The 25318-nt window shown below is 45.9% G+C and overlaps 2 protein-coding genes and 4 non-coding genes across 6 annotated transcripts in view; 1 reads left to right on the top strand and 5 right to left on the bottom strand.

Moving 5' to 3' along the window:
* Positions 1-282: 282 nt before the first annotated feature.
* On the bottom strand, positions 283-9746 carry slc26a2 (solute carrier family 26 member 2). The gene is made up of 5 exons (XM_086222762.1): positions 9634-9746; positions 7514-8139; positions 7118-7408; positions 5525-5973; positions 283-2807 (listed from the first exon to the last, which is right to left on the bottom strand). The coding sequence occupies exons 2-5, from the start codon at positions 8123-8125 to the stop codon at positions 1958-1960; spliced, it is 2202 nt and encodes a 733-aa protein (XP_086078888.1). The 5' UTR covers positions 8126-8139; positions 9634-9746; the 3' UTR covers positions 283-1957.
* A 475-nt stretch (positions 9747-10221) lies between these two features.
* Positions 10222-10293, bottom strand: trnaw-cca (transfer RNA tryptophan (anticodon CCA)). Its single transcript has one exon. It is a non-coding gene; the product is annotated as a tRNA-Trp (tRNA).
* A 411-nt stretch (positions 10294-10704) lies between these two features.
* Positions 10705-10776, bottom strand: trnae-cuc (transfer RNA glutamic acid (anticodon CUC)). The gene has a single exon. It is a non-coding gene; the product is annotated as a tRNA-Glu (tRNA).
* Positions 10777-11381: 605 nt separating this feature from the next.
* Positions 11382-25318, top strand: part of pde6a (phosphodiesterase 6A, cGMP-specific, rod, alpha) — a 25134-nt gene continuing 11197 nt past the window's right edge. Inside the window, exons 1-11 of the mRNA XM_086222326.1 lie at positions 11382-11447; positions 13124-13457; positions 13704-13845; positions 17445-17597; positions 18079-18168; positions 18319-18459; positions 19906-19980; positions 21983-22047; positions 22339-22405; positions 23554-23601; positions 24946-25095. Coding sequence (XP_086078452.1) covers positions 13129-13457; positions 13704-13845; positions 17445-17597; positions 18079-18168; positions 18319-18459; positions 19906-19980; positions 21983-22047; positions 22339-22405; positions 23554-23601; positions 24946-25095 — 1260 coding nt within the window. The 5' untranslated portion in view covers positions 11382-11447; positions 13124-13128. The remainder of the gene's footprint in view (positions 11448-13123; positions 13458-13703; positions 13846-17444; positions 17598-18078; positions 18169-18318; positions 18460-19905; positions 19981-21982; positions 22048-22338; positions 22406-23553; positions 23602-24945; positions 25096-25318) is intronic.
* trnaw-cca (transfer RNA tryptophan (anticodon CCA)) lies at positions 12277-12348 on the bottom strand. The gene has a single exon. It is a non-coding gene; the product is annotated as a tRNA-Trp (tRNA).
* On the bottom strand, positions 12625-12696 carry trnaw-cca (transfer RNA tryptophan (anticodon CCA)). Its single transcript has one exon. It is a non-coding gene; the product is annotated as a tRNA-Trp (tRNA).

The following is a 25318-nucleotide window of genomic DNA, read 5'->3' as shown; positions in this document are numbered from 1 at the left end:
CAATTTCCTTTATTGTTTTTTAGATTTACTGCAGGAATCCTAATTTCATTTTTCTTGTCATTTGTAAGTTTGTATTCATTTTTTACCATCTGTGGTTTGGGTGATGTGTCCTTACACTGATGTGTGGAATATATGTATTTGTGTGTATTCATTTTAAGAAAAGTACAGCATCTTTTTTCCCGTAATAACGTCCAGGCTGAGAGACGGACGAGGGTAAAAACGGGACAAAAAAAGACAAATACAAATTAGTTGTGCCGCACGTGTAAAGAAACATTCATACCCATTTTATTATGACATAAAGTAAAGAAAATCTTTGTGTGTAATAACCATACACACACACACACACACGTACAGTATGATGATTATAATTTTGAACATTCTACAGACTGGAAGGTAAAAGGTAAACAGGTTCAGGATGAAAAGCTCCCATAACCCCAAAACTTCACATAAGCAGCTATTAAACGAAGAGTAAGTCTTTGGTGCACGGTTCAGATTTTGGTCGAAATGAAAAAAACAAAACTTCAGGAGGGCAATGCAGCTAAATTCCATACAATTACTTGACAACGTAACCGTTTTAAGTGCCACACAAAAAGGTGAATGGATCAAGTTTGGCTGCAGACTTGAGCTGCAACGGAAACGCAGACAACGTTCTACGAGCCACTGGGTTCCGTCCGTCGAGCATCGTTGGGTCTCATCAACACCAGGCTGCTTGTCTACTTCTCCACGAAACGGGAGTCGTACAAGTGTGGAACCAAAGATGACACTCCCCTTGATTCACTCGACCTCTTCTATCGGCACCGATTCATTCCAAGAAAACAAACAAGAATTCTTTGTTGTTTTCATTCTCAAAACAGCATCCAACTCAAACTTTTTGACCCCCCCCACCCCCAACTTGAACTTCGCATCATTCCTCTACTAATTAATCTCTACTAAAAGTCTAAATCCCTGCCAGTAACGACACCCTCAGCAAACAGACTGAGGGGGACCAGTTCTAGATCAGTTCCAGCAAAGGCCTGCCTGAGTTATCGTCAACGCCTCGACCTCGAGGGCTGAGATTTGCTCCTGGTGGAATAAGCAACAAGAGTTAAAAAGGTGACTGGCATTCATATGTCAAAGAACCTGATCGGACAGCATTCACAGCACATCTGTACAGTCAAGGCACTACGTAGGCATCTGGCGAGGGGATCCAGGTCGAAGCGTGGACCCGCAAATAATGCCAGGAGACGTCCCGCACACATCCATCGATTGTCTCAATCAGGCATCCCCGTCTTCCTCTTTTTAAACTGTCTGTGTGCACAACTGCTTGTTGATTGTAAACATGACAAAAGTCATTCCCACGGTGAAAAAAAAACCCAAACCTTCAACTTGATCATTGCTACGAGAGGAGCAAACTGCATCAGGAACTCTGTTCAGTATTTCACACTCACCATTTCATTAGGTTGACGAGTTTTACCCACTTTTATACTCACCATTTAAAAAAAAAAAAAGAACCATACAGCGGCGGTTCATGATCTCCTGAAGGTGTGCAAATTAGAGAAAATATATAGAAAGCTTCATAATAACCATTGCAACCATGACAGATGTGTAGCAGGTACGTAGGTAGATGAGAACATCGTGGTTGAGAGGTACTTTGAATGACAAGGCACAGAGAAAACCCATGAGGGGAGATGTATCCTTCACATATGTAAACATACATATTAAAGCACATCCAGATGTTCTTCACATCCGAAAAAAACATTTTAAAGCGATACGCCACCCAAAATGTATATTTTACCTTTCAACTTTGATTAGAGGTTAAAAGACAAGAGTTGAGAGTTTAAGAACCAACGGTTGTTGGAAGCCGGTGGCTACGGGGCGCCATTAGCTTGACCCTGATGTTACGTGGCTGCCTCTTGCTGCATTCCGGAGTGGCCAACAAATGATGCACCGGTGAAACGTCACTGTGAGCTAAAGGCGCCTACTTGGGGGAACTTGAAAGGCAAAATGTACTTTTTGAATCTCCATTTAGCACGGAAAGGCTTTTGGCGTAGTGAACAGCATCGGAGATGGTGAAGAATATTCTTGAGCTCTCTTCTCCATCGGGTCCCTTTGTTTCAGGATAATATCCCCCTCTTTGCAGAGCATCGAGTACTGAGGTACTACACTGAGCCAAGAAAACCTTGACCCCAAATTCCCCAAAATCCTTGCGGACCTCTCGCAGAGCCCCAACCCCTGCGGCGTCTAGAAACAAGACGGCACTGCAGTCTATCACTATGCTACGTAGTGACGTTTTCTTGTTGGGCATCAACTTTACGCTGTCGGCGGCTTCGCCATCCTCTTTACCTGCGAAGTTCTTCTCTGAGTTATTATTTGGAATTCCTTCCCCTTCCTTCTCTTGCTGCTTGCTCTTCTTTGTGAACTTCATGCGCCCTGTTTTCTCCCTCACCGGGTCGAGCCCTACACACTTGTAGAGATGCTTCTTGAATAAACTCTGGTTTGCGTAATAAATTGGAGCAGCGTATCTGAAGACAGCCACTCCTGGATGTGTCTGCAGGCCATGGTAAGCAGAAAGGGCTTCATAATGTTCTCTGGTTGCAGCTCGACCCAGCTCCAGGACCTGGGCTTGCTGGGTACGGCCCAGAACGCAGAAGGCTGACACTAAAACCCCCACGAGGAGACCCAGCTCTGTGTTAACAAGCGCTGAGGTCGCCATGGTGATTAGCCAGATGGAAGCATCGACACGGCTGGCGCGCCACATGCTGGGAACCTCCGTGAACTTTCGCAGAGCACCGCGGAGGTTGACCACGATGATGACGGCTAAAACACATCTGGGCAGAAGGAAGCAAGACAGAAGGAAGGTCAAGATGAGACAGTGTTCATAGAAAAATACTCTGAAAAACAGGTTAAATATTCTACCAAACACATGAGACTAAAACCCGCAAAGTCCGATCTTTGCTATTCCTTATTCCAGAATCATGTTTAAGGCTGCAGCCATTATTTTTATCATCTCTGTAGGTAAAACTGAACATCTGCAGGCAAAGCCAGCAGAGTCAACATAAACCCTGAACTATAGCCAGTTACCTGTGTTTGTCTACCCTTGGAAAAAAAAAAACCCAAGGAAAAAATGTACAAGAATTCAAACAAGAACACTGGGATGTACGACACATGAAATCAAATATGGATGAGTACTGATTCTGATCTTTGTCCTGGCTTCAATTATTAGGGTGAGATGGATGTTGGTTAGGGTGAGATGGATGTTGGTTAGGGAGAGATGGATGTTGGTTAGGGAGAGATGGATGTTGGTTAGGGAGAGATGGATGTTGGTTAGGGAGAGATGGATGTTGGTTAGGGAGAGATGGATGTTGGTTAGGGTGAGATGGATGTTGGTTAGGGAGAGATGGATGTTGGTTAGGGTGAGATGGATGTTGGTTAGGGTGAGATGGATGTTGGTTAGGGTGAGATGGATGTTGGTTAGGGTGAGATGGATGTTGGTTAGGGTGAGATGGATGTTGGTTAGGGTGAGATGGATGTTGGTTAGGGTGAGATGGATGTTGGTTAGGGTGAGATGGATGTTGGTTAGGGTGAGATGGATGTTAGTTAGGGTGAGATGGATGTTAGTTAGGGTGAGATGGATGTTAGTTAGGGAGAGATGGATGTTGGTTAGGGAGAGATGGATGTTGGTTAGGGAGAGATGGATGTTGGTTAGGGAGAGATGGATGTTGGTTAGGGAGAGATGGATGTTGGTTAGGGAGAGATGGATGTTGGTTAGGGAGAGATGGATGTTGGTTAGGGTGAGATGGATGTTGGTTAGGGTGAGATGGATGTTGGTTAGGGTGAGATGGATGTTGGTTAGGGTGAGATGGATGTTAGGGTGAGATGGATGTTAGGGTGAGATGGATGTTGGTTAGGGAGAGATGGATGTTGGTTAGGGAGAGATGGATGTTGGTTAGGGAGAGATGGATGTTGGTTAGGGAGAGATGGATGTTGGTTAGGGTGAGATGGATGTTAGTTAGGGTGAGATGGATGTTGGTTAGGGTGAGATGGATGTTGGTTAGGGTGAGATGGATGGATGTTAGGGTGAGATGGATGTTGGTTAGGGAGAGATGGATGTTGGTTAGGGTGAGATGGATGTTAGTTAGGGTGAGATGGATGTTGGTTAGGGTGAGATGGATGTTAGGGTGAGATGGATGTTAGGGTGAGATGGATGGATGTTAGGGTGAGATGGATGTTGGTTAGGGTGAGATGGATGTTGGTTAGGGTGAGATGGATGTTGGTTAGGGTGAGATGGATGGATGTTAGGGTGAGATGGATGTTGGTTAGTGTGAGATGGATGTTGGTTAGGGTGAGATGGATGTTGGTTAGGGTGAGATGGATGTTAGGGTGAGATGGATGTTAGGGTGAGATGGATGTTAGGGAGAGATGGATGTTAGGGAGAGATGGATGTTAGGGTGAGATGGATGTTAGGGAGAGATGGATGTTAGGGTGAGATGGATGTTAGTGATCATTTTGTTTCATGAATTCTATTTTAGTCCAACCTTACATTTTTTATCCTCATGTCCTGACAGATGCAGTCAAGCAACAACCCCCTGAGAGGCAAAGTCATTGTGCGAGTGCTAAAAACTGCCGTTCCTCGAGCGGCCACTCGAGGTCTGTCTCCAAATGTCTTTACAATCCTGCGTCTAACTTTAGGCAGAGCTCACCGCCTGACTTTGCCGACCGTGTGAGGGGTGAATTTAAATACATTTCACACATTTAAACTCAGATTACAGCTCAAGTTTTTTGCATATGGTTGTGGCCTGTTTGAGTGACAGCTTGAGGCAACACTGCTTTAGTCTCTTACATATTGCTTAACGCAGCAGAACTACATCCCTACTTTTCAATTCATGTTCCTGGGTACAGCCCATTCCAAAGCATTAGTCAGGAAGAAATGTCAGCTACCTACCTACTCACTCGCTCAGTCCAATTCTCATCCAGTCTAAACTAAAATTGAAAGCTGAAATGGTATTTCAAGAGTGTCCAACTGCTGACAACCTTCAGAGGGTCACAGGATCGACGGCTGGTCCTCAGAGTCAAAAATGTGCTCGAGTCTCTCCAGTGATGAACAGACTCGCCTGAGAGGCCGAGACTGAAATGACTGGGCGAGTCCAGCGTGACTGCCCTGACCAGCTTTCAGAACTATGCGCTATTTTTAGGAAACAGGTGCAACTCTGTGCTCAAACACACTCATAGTTTGAGTTCTCACAATCCCTCTTGACTTACTAAATATGCAAATGGACGTTGTTGGGTTTTTTTTTGTTTCCCCCATCGATTCCTGCACAGCTGCTTTTACTTCCTCCATCACTCCTTTGAGTGTGCGAATTTTTCACGGCACGTTTACTGAATCTGAAGTAATACTGACTTAAACGTTCACCCGTAAGCTATGAATTATTTTAAATACTAAAAACAAACAGATCTGATCCGTCTATCAGACTATTCAGTGCTTATGAGGAGATTAAGGAGCAGCAGCAGGTATTGAAGGCGACTTGGGAGATGAAGGCTCACTAACTTCTGAAGGGAGTAGAACAGCGGTGCGATGACCAGCAGCACCAGCAGCAGGACAAGGGCGGTGACAAGTCCGGACATCTGAGTCTGGCACCCTGTTGACTCCTTGACGAGGGTCTTGGTCAGCGCGGCGCTGGTGGTGAAGCAGCGGAAGAAAGATGGCAGGATGTTGCAGAAGCCGATGGCGTACATCTCCTGATTGGCGTCCACTTTGTAACCGTGCTTCTTGGCGAACATCTCTGACAGTGACACCGTGATGGCAAAGCCAACGATCGCAATGGAGAAAGCGTCGATGGCCACGTTGGGGATGAGAGACCATAATGGCAGCTGAGGGGGGAGGAAGCCTGTGGGGATGTCACCAGCTACATCTGAGCCATAATCGGTGTTGAAGTTGCCAAAATGCGAGGACGCCGTAGCAATTATCACCACAAAGAGTTCAAAGGGAATTGGAGCCTGGGCAAAGACAATAAACACACAAAAAGGGTTCTGCTCTGTTATTCTGGTCAATTTTGACTTTGAAAGCCATCGTACTGCAGAGAAATCTAGATGATTCATCCTGCATGTTTGCCCTGGGTGTGTTTTTAGGACATTTCTGTGCATGTTCTGTTAGTCTAACATGAACTTTGTACCTCAAAATAATTGCTCAACAGCTGTGATTTGACTTTGATTCTACTAAGTTGTTTGCAGAACCTAAAACCTGACCAGAAACACGTACAGCAGTTTGGATTTTAAACTTGAAACCACTTTAACACAAATATGAATATAATCCTCATTCTGTGCATAAACATACAGCCTGCTCAGCGTTTGATCTGAAGGCAGTGGTGGAGATGGTAGCGAACGCAGGGGAACATCTTTAACAGCTTTTCAAAGTTGGGATGAGAACGTTGCCTCCGGCAGGGGACCCCAGACTTCTCTTTCCTTGGCGCCTGAACCTACACAAACAAACCACGAATCCAGCGACGGCCAATAGGATGGCCAGAAATTGGAAAGCTAATCTGAGGCAAACTTAACGTGTGTAGTTTGCGTCATCTTGGTTTTTAGCAATGATCTTAATTCCGTGGTTGTGGGTAGAGTCTGTGTGTGCCGTCCCCATAAACACGTGAGGTAGTAAATGCTGTCAAATCTGGTAATTTCCACCAATGCCTGAAGGTGGCGCTAGATGACAATATGATTGACTAGTTTGTATTAATCTGGACCTACGTTTTTTGCGTACTGCACTGGTACAAGACCTCTGATCCTTGTGCCTCTTGTGACTGGCGGTTTGCAGAACAATGTTGATTTCCCTGCTTTATCAATGTGTTACTCATTGCAAATGCTTGTGGAAAAAAAGGCATCTGACTGACAGCAGGCGTTGGGGGATATACATTAAAATGTCTCAGCCAGCTGCCATCAGACCAACCACCTGTGACTGCTGGTGTATTTGTGCAGGTGTGTGTGGTGGGGCAGTCCAACATACAGCTGTGACTATAACTGTGTTCCACCCAGCACTCTAGTGGTCGAAAAGTGGGATAAACCATAAAAGTGACAGCTAGTAAATACATTTGCCGACTTGTTCAACCCGAACATTTGCGCTGCAAGAACGGCGCTGAAGTTTTACCTTCAGTTTGGCTTTGAAGCGGTTGTTCAGCTCCTTGGTGGGTATCAGGATCAGCAAACACACCAAGCTGGTCACCAGGTCACAAATGTTGGTGTTGCCCAGGTTGCTGAGGAGGCTGTACCAGGTCTTGAACAGAGTGAACCAGCCCTGGGGTCTGGGGAGCTTCAGACCCAGAAGGTACTTGATCTGGGAGGTGAGGATCGTCAAGGAGGCCCCTGTAGCGAAGCCACTGAGAAGGGAGCCGGAGAGGTACACGGAAACAAAGCCTACCTGGAAAATACCCATCAATACCTGAGAGCAAGAGGAAGAGAGGAATTTTAAGTGTCAGGTTCCAACTGAGTATTTATCTCTTAGAGAGCAACCCTCACGTGACCAGATGTTTCTAGGATGACGTACCTGATAAACCCCAGCGGTGAAAGTAACAGTGACTCCTACAGTGATTGCGTAGCAGCTCCTGTCACACGCCACTTCAATGCTGTCGTTCCCATGGCCTGCCAGCAGGGCGGCGCTGACATTACGACTGATGCTGCTGCTCTCTGTGAGGTATCCCGCCAACGCTAACTCCCTATCCACAACCTGACCCACAAGCAGACAGAGCACCCCGAAAATCCCCACCGAGATGTGTCTGGAGGTGCCTAAGATGGCGTAGATGATGGAGGAGAAGAAAGAAGTGTAGAGGCCATAAATAGGGTCCTGGCTAGCCAATAAGGAGTAGGCTATGGACTGGGGGACCAACAGGATTCCAACAATCAGTCCGGACATGACGTCCCCCAGGATCCAGTCCCTGAGCTGGTAATGTGGCAACCATTTCAAAATGGGAACAAAGCCCAGTATTCTGGATTTGGCCTTCTGTGGGGTGCATGAGCAGTGTTTCTTTAGCCGCCGGGACGCGACGGTTCGCCAGCTTTTGTCCGTCTGCTTCTCCACTCGCTCCAGGATGAGGGGTCGGTGCTGGTCGCCCTCAGCACCATCTTCTGCTGTTGTACAGCAGCCATCTCCGTGAGTCATGGCAAAGTTTTCTTCTGTGGAAAAAAAAAAGGAAACCCCAACAACGTCTGTTAAGCCAAGTAAGCATACCAGCTTTATCTTCATGTTGAAAACTGATTACAGCGGGCAGAACACGTGACACGGAGCAGGACTGTGGTAGAGCTTTGTGATTCAGACTAAAAAAAAAAACAAAAAAACACGCTCATAAATCGAAGTGGAATCGGTCACTTAAAGGGCAACATATTACGACGATTGTGAATAGAGACTTTTTCCAAAACTCTTTGCAAAGAGGTTTCTTGATGTAATAAATCCGTAGAGAAGTGGGGGTCATTTTCTTGTAGACTTCACACAACGTGAAACAAGTATTCAGCGCCACATCTAAAGTGACATCTCGTGCATACGCGGGTGTTTCTGGTATCTTGCTGAGGCATGATATTTATCTCGTAGTATTGCACAAGAATGATAAGTTCTTCTTCTCCAAAAACATCCGGACCAGGACAAGGACCGGACACCACACACACACACACACACACACACACACACACACACACACACACACAGTACTGCATGCACGTCTGAAGCAAACTTCCAACACTTGTCCCGAATTTTCAGCCTTTATTAGTTGTTGGGTTTTTTCATTTTCCTCTCTCTCTCTCTCCAAAAACTGTTGCCGATCCGGGAATTACTATGATCAAAATTCATGACTTTTCCTTTTCCTTCATGACCAAACGAACTGTTGTGAGCCTATCACGTTAAAAAACTACATTCATTTTCCCAGCAGTGCTTGATTCAGTCACACAATAATTCACAAAACTAATATAAACCAAGATCTCCATGTTCGTTTCTGATCACTCACTCTTTTACGTGTATGTTTATGTATTTAAGCAAGAGGGTATATCTGCATTAGGATAAAGATATATCTATTTAACAGTGTACATTTGCAGGGCTTGTTACATTTTTCAGGTGTTTAAAAGGTGAAATATCCATCCAAACCTTCTTTTTTTTCCCCGTGGATGTGAGTTTGATCTTCCTGGATCTGCTGTCATAAAAGTTCGAATTTTGAAATCATTTGCTTGTCTCATTGTTTTTGTTCCATCAAGAGACTCATTTGAGGTTAATCATCGTAAAAGTGATAACAGGATTACATCAACGTCGCTTTCCCAGTGGAACGTGTAGCGAACGGGATTAAGGGTCACGCCTCCAGGCTATTAATAACCTCGACGCTATTTGTGTGTCAATGCTCCCACGTATTAGACTTTATGTGACTTTGGAGAAGAGCAACATTGGATATTCCACTACTAAAAAGCCCCGCATGTTCATACGTGCTTTAATCCACCAACACAAGCAGGTTAACCAGCGAGTCCCTGACCCGGAGCTGCGCCGACGGGGCGATGAATGGACACCATTGTAAACAAGTCGCCAACGTGGACGCCCGCGGAAACTTTTAGCCAGGGTTTTAAGTTCCGAAAGGCGTCGTTCTCTCCCTCCAGCAGAGAGGAAAGCGCCGCTGTCGAGGAGTTCAAACTCACCTGAGCTCCAATCAGTCGAAGTTCACGAAGCACAGCGGCGGTATCCTCGGAGTCGGACGGTTTTTATTCCGCCTCAATTTCATTTTACATTCGCTCCCGTGCGTGATGACGTGTCAGCGTAGAGCGTATGACCGGTCACGTGACCGGCAAAAAAAAAGACGCTGACTGAAAGGAAGATGGAAATCTTTAAGGTGAAAACATGTAGAAAGTAACAATCACAACACAATCCATGACTAAAAGCCTATAACAAAGCACTACGAATAATACATGTTGTTATATCTTTTTAATCTATCTGTAATGTCCTTCTACCACTATTATTATTATTATTATTATTATTATTATTATTATTATTACTACAAAATGAAAGTGGTGTTGAAATCATTTTTCAAATGTGGCGAAGTTAACGCTGATCGAAGGGGTTATCGAAGGGGGGGACAAAAACCAAGCCCACCAGCCGGGACCTCCTCTACTGGTTCAGAGGGACGGGGTAGGAAACAGCCCACTGGTCCGCAGCACCGTTTGACGCTGACGAACGACACGAGCAGGTTGACACGCTGATTGCTGCTTAATTACAAGAAGTAAAGAAGTTGACCCTGACGTGATTTGAACACGCAACCTTCTGATCTGGAGTCAGACGCGCTACCGTTGCGCCACAGAGTCTTGTGAGAGTTTAAATCTGGAATTTGAAAACTAGTCATTAGGATGCTGAGCCATTATTTCACCTGGGGAGGCTCGTCAGTGGCGTCACGGTAGCGACGGGCTTTACAGCCGCAGTGCCCTGCAGGACAGTGAGGAGTGAGTCCATGTGAATGCTGCCAAAAAAACACTTCGCGTCAATCGAGCATGAACATTTTAAATTCTGTAGCTCTTCATACACATGGAGATCATAGTTTATAGTACACATTTCCAAGCCAAGAATTTCACCCTGACGTGATTCGAACACGCAACCTTCTGATCTGGAGCCAGACGCGCTACCGTTGCGCAACAGAGTCCTGACAATGAAATGACGTCATCGCATCTTTAACATAAACATTTATTGATCCTCCATTTGGGAAAAATCGGAAAAGGATGTTCCCTGACCGGGAATCGAACCCGGGCCGCGGCGGTGAGAGCGCCGAATCCTAACCACTAGACCACCAGGGACCGCTGAAAAAAAGTGGATCACCATAAAAAAATAGGAAAAGAAAAAATAATGTGTGTGTGTGTAAAGCATCAGTTCCCTGAAGTTCACTTACATCAGGGGTCAGGGGGTTTTGTCAGCAGCTGATGAACTAGCTAGCTAATGTTAGCTTCCTCTGCTAGCTGGTTACAACCTGGACAATGTATTTTACTGCTAGCTGGCTAGCTATCCAAGCTAACGATTTAGTCTTTGCCTCTTGGTTTATCTCCGAAGTATTAATTTAGAGATTTATTTTTAATTATTATTTTTCTGCTGTGAAAGTTCACAAAACCGTTTGTCTGGTCCGATGTCAACGCCTCAGACACACCTGGTGTGCCTGTGCATGCATCTGCGTGCACTCTAATGTATTTGATGGGTTCGAGAACATCCTGCCGAGGGCTCAAACTAGTGAAATACTCAGGTTAAATAGAGCTTGTGAGTATGAACAATAGCAAGACAGAGGAATCCCAGGTGGTTATTAAACTTGAGAAGGTATCATAATCCCAGAATTGTAATTGGATGGAGGCTTATGTCCACACATGACCGTTTAAACTCGCCTTTGTAATCCGTGTATTCTTCTCTCATCCACCTGCAGAGTTGGTTGGAAGAACAGAGGGATTACAGGCTGTTGGAGACCAGACCAGGACTTGAACAGGTAGAAGCGCTCGTTTTCTGTCAGCCTGTCAGGTTTCTGTTTGGGGTTTTTTTTTTTTCTGTCAACATTTGAACAAAATACTATTAATAATGAGATAATATCATATAAGAGTTATGCAAACAAAGACTAAAGTGAGAGACTAGTGGAAGAGTAACAGAATGTTCAGTCTTCATAACTGATTAGTAAATTATTCACTGGACTGAGCGTCATGTAGGAATATGAAACTATTGGAGTTACGTACATTCCTCTCTCATATTTGTCTGATATGTGGACACCACCACCCACAGTCAACAGACCCTGAGTAAGAGCAACAAGAATGTTTCCGTGGACCTGAAATGGCAAACAGTGGAATCTGAAAGAGGGCATTTATTTTGCCCTTGAGACGAGAGCGCAGGTCGTTGCTTATAATAATCACACTGTGTCCGTCGGTTAAATAGAAAAAGACACAAGCTAACGTGGCTTAAATAGAAAAAGACACAAGCTAACGTGGCTTAAATAGAAAATGACACAAGCTAACGTGGCTTAAATAGAAAAAGACACAAGCTAACGTGGCTTACATAGAAAATGACACAAGCTAACGTGCTGACAGGCTTGCGATCCCCACACATTCGAGTGTCTTCACATCGCTTTGGATGCTCAGCCCTCAAACTCAGCTTCCGCTTGGTTCGTCTCCATCTGATTATCTGAAGTCAGATTACGGAGGTGGCAGCTCCGGCAAGGAACTCCAAACCTGCCTTTTCCTGACCACCTGAGTTAGCGTAGCTCAGCTAATACATCCCAGTGTTTATGCCAAATCACCACGGCACTGGCAAAGAGTAAACACAGCTCTTGACCCTGACGTGATTTGAACACGCAACCTTCTGATCTGGAGTCAGACGCGCTACCGTTGCGCCACAGAGTCTCACGAGAGCGAGAGTAGGAATTTTAGGGTGATTTTTTTTTTTCAAGGAGCAGTGTCTTAAAACCATGTTGCTATGCAGAACATGGAGGAAAGCTGCGTCCACAGGAGCGTAAAAATGGCGTGGTATCTTTGAGGTTCAGTGTCACCCGCTCAAACGCCGAAGTTTGTTCCGTCTGCCCTGGCGGGCAGCAGGAGAATCATCGGTTATCACTTCAAACCAACATCATTCACCAGATCCAGATCAGGAATAAGGACTTGATGTAAGAACAAAGATGTTGACCCTGACGTGATTTGAACACGCAACCTTCTGATCTGGAGTCAGACGCGCTACCGTTGCGCCACAGAGTCCCTTTTCAGAACCACGGTTAGAAGTACAAATCTTAAGTGAGGCTGTGATCAAACGCCACCACGGACACATGACCTCAACGTCACCGCAGCTTTCGTGCCTCTTTAGCTTCAACCGTGACGGCGTCTCATTTTTTCCCCCCAACAACCTCTGTAGTCTTTCCTATCTGCTTGTTAGCGGCCACCATTTTGAAGACACACAACCGCCGCACTTCCTAGTTTGTCACCTGACTCTCCTCGTAGAGTTGCAGTTGTAAATCTTGGGTCTCCGGCAGCCTCACATAGAAAGTATTCGCTGCATTCAGGATTCACTAAGAAATCATTCGAGGGGAAACTTCCTGCACTCAAGGCGAATGATGAGTTCAGGCGAAGTATCTGTTTCCACGGAGCGCCAACCTGCCCTGTGCATTCATACCTCTGTGTCCTACAGCCGCCATGGTGGACGCAGCAGCAGCAGAGCAGTTTCTGGACGCGAACCCACAGTTCGCCAAGCAGTACTACGACATCAACTTCAGGCCCAAAGTGGTCTCAGACCTGCTGGACAACAACCGGAAGACGGCGGTGGACATCAGCAAGTTTCATGACCTGACGGCGGTGGAGGAGAGCGAGATCCTCTTTGATCTGATTCGAGACATCCAGGACAACCTGCAGATGGAGAAGTCCGTCTTCAACCTGATGAGACACCTCTGCTTCATGCTGAGGGCCGACCGCATGAGCCTCTTCATGTACCGCCAGAGGAACGGCGTGGCCGAGATGGCAACCAGGTCACTCGTCTGAATCTGTAAAGTCTGTAGAATTAAAACGTAGACCGGGATCTGGTAAAACTTGAGCTGCGTTTAGGAAAACACATTTGGTTTACTTGGTAATCCTAAATTACGTAGAAGTAACAAAACTGTGACACGTCTAGACGCATCAAGGAGGGAAAAACCCGGGTCTGCTGGACCAAATGTAGCTGGACCAATCAGTCGAGGAAGCCATGATGGCGATGATGTCATTATTGTTGTCTCCAGGCTGTTTAACGTCCATAAAGAGGCGGTGTTTGACGACTGCCTGGTGGCGCCTGACAGTGAGATCGTGTACCCTCTGGATATGGGCATCGTGGGTCACGTGGCCTCCTCCAAGAAGATGGTCAACATCCCTGTGGCTTCCGAGGTGAATTCACGTTTCAATTCTTCTGCCACAGCCAACGAGTTATTAGTCACCCGAACGGTTTAATGAACAAAAAATTGGTCAAATTTCGGCTTATTGTAAATCTATCTCTTTAGGCTTTAATACGGTTGGAGGAGAGGAGGGTGAAACAGAGCGGCAGAGTAACACGCTAAACACGCTACTGTTGCGCTCACGTCCTGGTGTCCAAGGGAGAATTTGTGTCCCTCCTTCAAATGTTATTTTAAATTTTCCCTCAGTCTCCTCCTCTTAGAAATAAATCAATTAAAGTCCACAATAAAATCCCGCCCCCCCCCAAAAAAAAACAAGCAAAAACTACAGTGAAGGATGTACAACGTACACCAGATGTTGTTTTAATTAAATCCTCTTACCTTGTACTGGCGCCATGTTGTACCTGAAGTTACCTGTTTAGTCATGTAACCGGGTTCATCTCTCTCACACACACACACACACACACACACACACACACACACACACACACACACACACACATCTATTCATTATAATCTCAATCTTGCTAATTGCCCCCCCCCCCCCCCCCCTCAAATCTCTGTTTTGCTGGGTAGTGGAAAAAAACAATTTGCTGTTGCCATGTCCGTAAATGACCACCAGAGGGCGACTTGACACTACAGTGTCTCTCCCACTAATTCCCTCCAACCAAAGCCGGTGCAATCTCATTACAGCCAATACCTTTGGCATTTGGAAATGGTTTATTCCTTGGTGCACTTCAAGTTTGTCATGCTACTGCAGGTCCACTTCCACCCCCGCACACAATAGATATATGCAGAGAATATTGTGACATTTACACGGCGGCAGCGGCGGTGGCGGCAGCCTCCTCCGTAACTGATTACAAGCCAGCCCCTGTATCATTTCAATCACTCCTTTTCATGGGAAATTACAGAACTCAGCTGGTGACGTTCAAACTGAACAGTTTCCTGTTTGGTTTGCTGGTTCCGGGGCCAGCCTGATGCGCTCGTCACGCCGCAGCCTCGCTCGCTCGCTCGCTCGCTCGCTCTCATGGAGGCAGGATGGGAAATGTGGGACAATATCAAAGCCTCGGAACCTCAGTCACAGCGGAGGAACAGTTCATAATTGGCTGGCTTTATGATGCTAATGCACGGAGGATGGCGGCCTCTCAGAGAGATGCAGCCTCTGGGAATCAATGGGAGCTCCATTCCCATCACAGTCCAGTCCATGCACGTGCTGGGTGTAGGTTACCTTTGACTGGGATTACAAACTGTTTCCCTTTCCTGCTGCCTTCTGAGTGAATTTACTGGTCGCATCATTGACAGACTCGTAAGTGGAGGTGTGTTACGAAGGTGTGTGCCAGTGGGGGAGGCTGCAGATGAAGCCGCTTAATCCGTCCTGAATTAGAACGATCCCAGATTACTCCCAGAGGTCACACGGCCCATTTGAGCTTTTTTTTTTTTTTTTTTTTTTTTTTACAAACTCAGCACAGTAGCACACATTTAATCCATGTTGTTCCACTCTAATTGTTTCACTTCATTTTTTCCCCTCAAAATCCACTTAATCTGTCATAAATCCGAGGACTACCTAATCCACATTTTAGATAAGCTAATGAACTTGGGATATTTTATTTATTTACGTATATGAATTTGTCTGTTTTACGCAAGCTAACGAAAGAACTTCCAGTGGTTGTGAAAATAGTTCAATGAACAACTAAAAATATACGTATGAATTTAAAGACGTCAGTTAAATTAAGCCACAACCGCTGAAGCTATCAGGTGCTGGCGGCAGCTGACACAGAAACAGAGAATTAAAGGAAAAACTAAGCTGTGTGCTAATTAATCTGAGTCTTTTTTTTTTTTTTTACTTTTCTGCAAACCAAAGCAACAACAGAATACATGACGTTCTTGACACGTTTTTAATCAAAAACACAACTTGTAATCAGATTGTGCCGCTGCAGTGTGGGGCTGCTCGGCAAAGGTCAAGGCAAAGCTTCAGCTGAGCTAACAAGCAGGATGAAGACCTCTCTGGGCTTTGAGGGTCAAAGGTCACCCCGTAACAAGCTGTCAAACAGCCCAAATCGTCGGCGCTGGTTGGAGCAGCGACGGTAGGGTGCTGATCCAGGGTCAGCGTGGGCTCCCTGGAAGCGATGGGTCTGAAAACACAAGCAACTCTGGAAATGAATTTCACCGCGGTCTGATCTGAAGCTCTCATTCTCCAACACAAACAACAGCCAGTACTTGAGAAGTACACGCTATACTTGGTGCTCTCCTGCCTTTCCAGCTCTTTTCCTTGAGCAGAATCCACGGTTTGTTTGTGGAGGCTTGGAGGTGAGCTGCAGTTCCGAGGTCTCTGAAGCTGCAGGATTAAAACCATCATGATGTTTTTATTTATCCTGCCGAGTGACTCGCTGTCAGCGTGCGTCTCTTAATCCCAGAGATTATGCTTTCACTTCACTTTTTACAAAATATACTACATTATACTTAGCTGGTTCCCGTACTTCAGCTTTTGATCGATCTACTTGATGTACTGCATAAACTGTGCAGTCAAACTTGAGCCCTCTCGTCAGAATAGTGACCGAGTAGTGAACTTAAAGTAAATGAAACAGGTTGTGTACTCAAACCCGTACTGAGTATTTGAATTATTCTTAAATAAAACAAAGAAAGTGGACTGTTATTACATGGCTAACGGCCTGATGGTAAACCTGGGAGTTTACTTGCGGACGCGAAAAGATGTACTCCGACAAACTAAAACGGGGTAGAAGTATACAACTACAATGTGAATAGCATTTAGTTAAAAAAAACTAAACAAACCCACACGCACAAGCCTTAAAAAAACCTGTGAATTCAAACAGGAAGTATATGTTGTACTAAGAAGTATTTACTTTGACTTTATGGTTTTAAATTTATTTTTAAAATTTACTTGAGATTCACTCTTGACGCAGTGAAGGTAAACCAGGATTACCATTTCAAAGTGAATCGCTTCAAGTGAAATAACTGCGTTATGTTGTAGTAGTACAGTTAGTTAGTACTAGTTCACATGTCGTCGCAGTACAAAATAGATATTAAGGTTCAAACTGGTCATGCAAAGTTTACTTCTTTAACACATTTTTTTTTTTATAAACTTGCCAAGAACCATTGAAGTTACTCACAAGTATCCAAGCACATAGATCTTAAAGTATATTTGTACTTCTCTGTGTGAGGACAGTAGTACCTCTGCTGGCTCACTGATTTCCTGTCCTCACTTTTTTTCTTTCTTTCTTTTTTTTTTTTTTTTTAATGTCACCAAAACCATAAATAAGACAACATCAAACCCCGGCGCCTCGCTCAAACCGGTTCTGGCTCCCAGAGAATCACTCTGGGCAGCCTTTTCTTCCTCCGTGTCAGTTAATGAGCTGCTCTTCCTGGTTTTTACCCCCGGAGGACCACGATTGATGACCCCTGCTGCGCAGGACGAGCAGCAGTGCAGCGCAGGGAGCCTTGAGTGTGCGGATAATGGAAAGCCTTTGCTAGCAGCGTGGCGCGTTTATCAAAGTTGAGTCTGGAAGTTTTGAAAGGTGCAGAGGCAAAGAGAACACCTCCTGAATTCAGTTCAATATTTCCCCCCTCTCTTCATAGAGCCCGCATTACAGCGACTTTGTGGACGAGCTGACTGAGTACGAGACCAAGAGCGTCCTTGCCGTCCCCATCTTGAATGGAAAAGATATGGTGGCTGTCATGATGGCTGTCAACAAGTTGGATGGGCCGCACTTCACCGCCAAGGATGAGGAGGTAGCGCTCGGCCCGGCTCGTGCCAGTGACTGGAGCTCTCGGCACTTTTCAAAAACACCTCAAGAGTGCGAGAAGACAGAATTTGCAGGGACACTTAATTTCGGTTTTCATGCGTTTCCCCTTCTGTTGGGTTATGTCATGTTTCCAAACTCAATGGCTGCCTGATGGAAAAGTGATTCGGAACAATTAAACTCAGCCCGTACAATAAAGCGGTTCATTAAATCTGTTATAAAAGCCACATAAAACCATGATGTATCCTCTGTTGATCCGTGTCACTGCGCTCTCGCTCAAAATGTCCTGGAAGACAGAAACTGTGAGTTCTTGCTGCTTATTCATTGGACCCCATTGCACTTTTTCATTATCATTTTTCACTTTGCATTCCTGTAGATTATATTAACCCTGCGCTAGCAACATTTCACAGTGTACTCCGCTACTTCCTCCACATCGCACGCTGTCTAAGAATCGTCTGTCTCTGTCCCAGACCCTGAACAAGTACCTGAACTTCGCCAACCTCATCCTGAGAGTTTTCCACCTGAGCTACCTGCACAACTGCGAGACCAGGAGGGGACAGGTGCGGTGCATCACTCCTCATACTCCTCTGGTGTCGCAGAAAGAAAAATTCACCGGTGTCTTTTCAGGTTAGGTTTAGTTTGTGTTTGTTCATTGAGAGTTTGGCTCAAGCATGGTTTGTGTTTCGGTTTGTTTTGGCGCCGTGTCGCAGGTGCTGCTGTGGTCAGCCAGCAAGGTGTTTGAAGAGCTGACGGACATCGAGCGTCAGTTCCACAAGGCCCTGTACACAGTCAGAGCTTTCCTCAACTGTGACCGCTACTCGGTGGGCCTGCTGGACATGACCAAGACCAAGGTGGGTTACCGTGGGTACACACCCAGAATTCAGGGGTGTTCATTCACTGAGGAAAAGACAACCAGGACCAAGTGTCAGCACCACCGTGAACACGAAGAGTTCTTGTTTGGTTTTTGTCGCTCAAATCAAAGTGTTTGTGGCACGTATATATTTTAGCCTGAAGCTAACGAAGGCTAACGGGGGCTAAACCGTTCAAACGTACGTGCCTGGCTCTTCCTCTGCATTCTGGAGTCACAAAGACGTCTTGCAGGAGGGAAACTGCGCCTGTCCGCGCTCAAGACTTCTAGATAGATAGACAGACATATACTTTATTGATCCCAGAGGGAAATACAATTATTCTATTAGCTCGCACTTGAAAGGCAAATTTTGGGGGGGGGGGCTGCTGATATTTTCAGACGCTCTTTTGGGGTTTCTTGGTCTCAGAAGTTCATTTAAGTGTTGATTCTGGGATCATTGGCTTTTCATCCCCTGTGTCAATAAAACAAGTTTCTTAATGGCCATAATCAACTTCTGGGCACAACCATGCTACCCATTATATTTATGGGGACTTACATTTGGTCATAAATACAACTTATTGGCTGCGTCTGTCACCTAATTACAAGCAGCTGCCAGTTGATTCCCAGCACCTGCTATCTGAGGACAAACACATGGAGTCTGCCTGCCCAGATGGCTGCCTGCTGACAGTTCTGGATTTTATGAATCAAGCACTAAAGAATCAACTAGTAGCTCAGCACCGAGCCAGTGTTTTGGAAGAACATTACTTTTTTTTTTCTTTTTTTTTTTTTTGGAGATGGAACACACACACACACACACACACACACACACACACACACACACACACACACACAAAACCACCTCCCAAGTGGCTGCGGCAATTAGGCTTCTCAATCAGAGTGGTGCTGTTGGATACAACCTACAAAGATCAATAAATGCGTCCAGATAATTTAACAACAGGACAGGGAATATTAGCTTGGTTGTGCTACTCAAAAGAATGTGTGTGTGTGTGCCTGCGTGTGTGTGTAGCTGCATTTGCCTTATTTGTGAGATTTGAACACTGGGACTGTCTGACTCGGGGGGTCTGATGTTCCTTGTCGGCCACAATTCTAGACTCTGGAATGTTGAACATCTGTTGGAAGGTTATGAAGCACTACTTGACCCCGACAGTGCACTTTACCTGTCAGTCACCCATTCGTAGGTTTCTTGTGCTCACAGAGACATTTTTTTCCTGCTGTGTGGCGTCTCGGTGACTCCAGAATGCTGGAAAAGCCAGTCACCAATTATTGTCAGCTTGAAGCTACGCCCAGTTGCCTTTATACATCCCTGGTTTGTAGTTGGGGTTAAATTTAAATCAGGATTAAGAGGCTCCAGCGGAAAATGTTGAAGAATGACTGTCTGACCCTGAATGGTGCCTACCAGGATGGTAACCTCTGACCTGTGTGTGTGTAGGAGTTCTTTGACCTGTGGCCGGTTCTGATGGGAGAAGTCCCTCCGTATGATGGACCTAAAACCCCCGATGGCAGGGTAAGAAAACACCAACACTCCCACTACAGTCAGCACTGGTCATAATGGAACAACACCGTTGTGACCTCTGAGTTCTGATGTTTGTTTTTACGGGGTTTTGTTGTTGTTGTTGTTCAAAATTCACATTTCCTTTTCCGGATCTGTGACAGCTCATCTCAAAGACTTGAGCCAGAATCTCACTGGTGACATTGGCCAAAGAGAAGCCTGCTGTCCTGCTGGTTCTCCGATGCGTCTCTCACACCCGTTCATGGGATTCTCCATCAGCTCCCCTCACTTCCTGTTGCACCAACATAGCAATGTGTTGTCAAACATGCCCCCTGACGAGGAGAGCTTACACATGAAAATTCCCTGTTAAGTAAAAGTACTTAGGGTCAAAGCCGATCTACACAAGCACAACTGGTGTCCTCTAATCCATGCGATGGACCGCAAGATCCCGAGTTTCCCCTGGAAACCTCCGGCATCGCTCGTGTGTGAAAGAAGCTCCTCCTCTTTGTTTGTTTTTGGCCTTTAGTTGGTTGAAGAAAAAAAAAACAAACAAAAACAACCTTTGCGGTGAGATTTTACCTCGTGCTACGAGAACCGCGCTAACAGGCAACGATTCAGCGACGATGTCACCTCAGCTGTGCCTCATAATCCGAATCCACATAGCGAGACGACGAAAAGCAGACAAAACTGGCCTTTCGTGCTGGGCTAATCAGGCGCGGTCGACCCGTCCGTGTGTCCTTGAGGGGACATATGGATGAAAATTCCACCGCCAAATGTACTTATGTGGAAATGAGGTATAAATACATAAGTATCAAAGTTCTGGCCGATCCGACGGATGCTGTCATGTGACATCATTAGATTATTGACCCAGACGCGTCAGTGTTTCAGTTGTAGCTGATGAATCTGTTGACAGCTCATGACGTCTGAGCCCTGACTGCACAGTGGACGTCGTACGAAGCTAAAAAAGGCTGGAAACCGTGAGTGTAGTCTTCAAGCTTCATCTTGAATCTTACCAGGAGCTGAAGTTGTAAGCGAACGAGGAAACGAGCCGGATCGGAAGCGTAAAGCAGCACAAAAGCGGAACTGGACTTCAGTGTTGTTTTCAGCCGTCTGCTTATCAACTGCAATCATTGGGATGTGGTCTTATTGGATGGAACCCAGCCTCAGGCACATTCTTGAGTCTTAAAGCGCTCACATTCATATCAAGAGATAAATGTGTTTACGGGTTGAGTTTTACTTGTAGATGAGCTCTTTAAAGGCGCTGAGCTCATCGCCGCAGTAAACGTTGATTCAGATGATCAGATGTTTTTGCTGGTCGTACGTCCAAACATCTGCCAATGGAAAAGGTTCAATTTGCTCAAGATCTCTTCGGAGAAAAAGGTGTTGTTTGAAAAAAAAATCAAGTCTCAATCCCAAAAAAGAAGAAAAAAAAAAAAAGAGTTTAGACCGGGATCTTTCCTTCTGCTGCTCTCGACCACGAGGCTTCAGCCACATTAATCCCAGCAGCCGACGGCTCACGTAACTGGATATCATGGAAATGCGTCGACCGCGCGTCACGGTTGGGCTGCAGCTGCCGTTTTTGGGCAACGTTTTTTGGCAGCTGCGAGGCGACTCAGCAACAACTCGTGCTCTCTCTCTCCCATTCAGTCCCAAATGTGAGCGGTAAAGACGGCGGCACGCGGGAAAATTCAGACTGGCACCTGGCGGGGGGGAGGGAGGGCTTGGGGGATCCGCTGCAACGTCAGTTCCTATGCAAAGATCTCATAGGAACGCTACCTGTCAGGATATTGTGTTCAGTATTCTTGACCAGGGAGTAAAGACGTGTCCTCAACCAGATCTGCGTACCCTGAAGCATTTCCACAAATACCTCCTGTGCATGGATGAGACTCACTGGGCCCGGTAACTTTGATGAATCCTGGACACTCAACAACCTTTAGCAGACGTCGGACTGTTGAATTGTCTCTTAACATCTCCTCCACACTTCCCTCCCTCTAACCTCGTTGTCGTGTTTCTTAAGGAAATCATCTTCTACAAGCTCATCGACTACATTCTCCACGGTAAAGAGGACATCAAAGTCATCCCGTGAGTGAGATTTAGTCGTGGAAGTTATCAGCAAGCCAAACACGATCAGCTTTTTATTTGGGGAGAGATTGAAAGGCCAGGATTCGCCGCTGCTGCCGTAAACATTCATTACTGCTGTCCAAACAAGTCACTGCAAAAGAATCCTGATACGAGGATAAACTATTATGACGGCTTTATTTGTTTTTACATTGTTAATGACATTTACTGAACCTGGCGCTGCCTGTTTAGTTTTCATGGTTTTGTGATGGCGGTGGTAAAAGTTTGTGTTTGTCATGTCCTGTTAATCCTCAGGAACCCTCCAGCAGACCACTGGGCCCTGATCAGCGGCCTGCCCACCTACGTAGCTGAGACCGGACTGGTCAGTCCACCACGCCATCCCATCATCACGTCATAGACGGCTCCCTTAACCCTTACAGCGCCACTCTGTCCTCTGCTGAACTGGTCATGTAGTCTCGACCATCGCCAGCATGAAAAGACTTTATATCGTGTTGGATGACCCAGATTGGCAGGAGGGGGCGGAGCAACAAGCTACGCCTTTTAAATCCCAGTTTGGCCAACAAATGAAGTGTGAACATTTCAAAGTTGCATTTGCACAAACCACAGGACTGACAAGCTCCTACACACACACACACACACACACACACACACACACACATTGGTTATTTTCTAAAACCTTAGAAAAGCTGCTTAAAATCTCTTGAGCTGAACGAAAGGCGGCCGCCTCTCATGTTCCGTTGTCCCTGCGGCTCTGGCGAACCTGATATCTCAAGTGCGCCTGAATACACTCGGTAAATATCTCGTCGTCTGCGATGTGGTATTTCTGGGGCGTTTTACCGGTGTGCAGGACTCCGTGTGCCCTTTGAAGAATCTCCACGTCACAATGCCGTCACGGGGAACTGTGGCTGGTCACATGAGCAGAACGCCATTAGCTCTCATTACACAGTTGTCAGTGTGCGCATCCTAGTGAGAATGAAAAGTGCTCATCCACACGTCACCATGATGTATAGTTGTAATTTCGCCGGCGGTTGTAATACATCTCAGTGTACTTTTCCTGCGTCTGTCCGTCCCTCCGTCCTCCGCCTGCTCTGTCCTTCCACTGTCTTCAGCGCTCATCGTTCCTCAACGACACGTCACCTTTCTCCCTCACCCTCTTTCCTTTTGATCTCTTGGAGAGGGAGAAAACTTAGTATCTCCACACAGTTTGCTTTCTTCTATATATTTTTCATGGATTCGGGCAAAAAAAAAACCCACCTGGTACACTTTTTTAAAAGGACATTTCCAACGTGTAGTTCAAGAAAGCCTTCAGCGCAAGAACGTGAGAACAAAGACCACGTCCCTCGCTGCACCACTTCTCTACCTCCACAGGTCTCAATCACTCCGCTCCAGACAGGTGTAAAATAGAAACGTGTGATTTATCTTCTCCAACCTGCCCCGCACTGGAGCACCTTTTTGTTTCAAAATGTCATCATCCTAAAACCTTCTTTTCACTTCCCCCTCTCTCAACAGATTTGCAACATAATGAATGCAGCTGAGGATGAATTTTTTGATTTCCAGGTAAGAAGGTGGGAACTTTCTGACCAGATGGGTCATTTTATTCCTCCAGAGACAAGCCTGAAAGTCGGCACAGAGTTTATATTCTTTACCATGTAAATTTGTTTTCTTTCGTCAGTGCGGTTATGCAGGATTCACTTTGTTGCCTCCATAATGTTGTTATTTTTGTGACGCCATCGCTGCTTTTACTAAGGTGTACTCGCATTCATCGAATGAATGCTCGCTGCGACAGGCAGGAAGTTTAGCAGCCGAAAAGAGAAGAAAGACAACCGAAAAGAGAAGGTGTCCTTCTGCGTGTGCTGGTATTTGGTTCCCACTGTGACATAAATGACCTGAACGTCCTGTAAATGGTCCAAAGAAATCAATGTTTCCTATTTTAGTCGGACCAAATCTGTTCTGATTAAACTCTGACAAGTCCGGACCGAAGGAGGTGGGTGTGAAAGGACTTCACCTCCAGTCGCCTCCATGAAAACTGACTTTCTATCGGCAGAGACGCTACGAACTCGCACCACAACCCTGTGATGCGGTGGTGCACGGGGTTACATTGGTGATTTCATCACAAATTCCTATGTTGTTGTTTTTTTTTAAACATTTAACCAAAATGAATTCCTTGCTTGTAATTTGCCTTTTTCGTGTCTTAATCTGCAATCAGAATTCGAAGTAAAGCCGGTAGACAGCGAGCGTCGGACGATGCAAAGCCGAGCGTCCGCGCAGGAACAGGGTGTGAAAGGTTAACCTGGCTGGATGATGGGTTGTGATGCATCATCCAAGAGCACCAGGGCACAATCACAACCAGGCTGACATCCAGTCCTGAGTGAATAAATGATACGTCCCACATTCTCCTCTCTCCTTATTTTAAATGAGCCCCCAGAGGGCTGTAAAGCTCCTGTTTCTATTTATCCTCATTAGCTTCATTTCCTGCTTCAGCAGTGGCCGCCGTCGCCGCGCAGTCATCCCTCCTGCTTCACTCCCGCCGAGAGTCTCAGCGTTAACGGGGGAAAGGCACCTTTACTGCTGCGGTTGGATGTCAGGGTTTCATTGTGGGAAGTTGTAATTTACCTCACCTGCCCACTTTCCTCCTCACCTAAATAGAATCCTCAAAATTTGATGGGTTTGTGAGAACATGTGACATCTCGCGACCACAAATTAATCAAAGCGAGGGAACGACTTGTGTCTTGTGGCAAGTGAATTATTGATTCCTGTCAGATCTCCTTTGAATGTAGCAACACGTGTTCATTTTGTGAAGAAGCGATGCAAGTGAAGCACTTAAAGGCATCCTGTCTGTGTGTGTGTGTGTGTGTGTGTGTGTGTGTGTGTGTGTGTGTGTGTGTGTGTTTGCGGGCACAGAAAGAACCTCTGGACAACTCTGGCTGGACCATTAAGAACGTTCTGTCATTGCCAATCGTCAACAAGAAAGAAGAAATAGTGGGCGTGGCAACGTTCTATAATAGGAAAGATGGGAAGCCCTTTGATGAAATGGATGAAACGCTGATGGAGGTAAGAGCGAGAGAGAGAGAGTGTGTGTGTGTGTGTCTTTGGTTTATAAATACACCGGGGCCATTCAGAGCATCTGCATTATTTATCTCGGGCCTGGAGATCCTCGATCCGCCTCGGTGCTCTGACTCAGTTACACGCGTCTGCATCCCCTCCATCGCTGTGATGTCACAAGTTTCTATTTTGGCGTCTTTGCATCAGCGTCTGACTTCATCTTCACTGATGG

Source organism: Aulostomus chinensis, chromosome 13, assembly GCF_037954235.1.
Source record: "Aulostomus chinensis isolate RoL2024-O1b breed Wild chromosome 13, RoL_Achi_v1.0, whole genome shotgun sequence".
Classification (NCBI taxonomy): Eukaryota; Metazoa; Chordata; class Actinopteri; order Syngnathiformes; family Aulostomidae; genus Aulostomus; species Aulostomus chinensis.
Note: the sequence above shows the minus strand (reverse complement) of the source record. Positions and strands in the feature narration are given on the sequence as shown.

Bases quoted from the DNA above. Each gene is read 5' to 3' on its own strand.
- slc26a2 (XM_086222762.1), bottom strand. From the start codon at position 8,125: ATGACTCACGGAGATGGCTGCTGTACAACAGCAGAAGATGGTGCTGAG. The intron at 5,974-7,117 runs GTAAAACTTCAG...GTCTTTGCCCAG, and splicing joins GCTTCAAAGCCAAACTGAAG to GCTCCAATTCCCTTTGAACT. The intron at 2,808-5,524 runs GTTAGTGAGCCT...CCTTCTGCCCAG, and splicing joins CTGTTCTACTCCCTTCAGAA to ATGTGTTTTAGCCGTCATCA.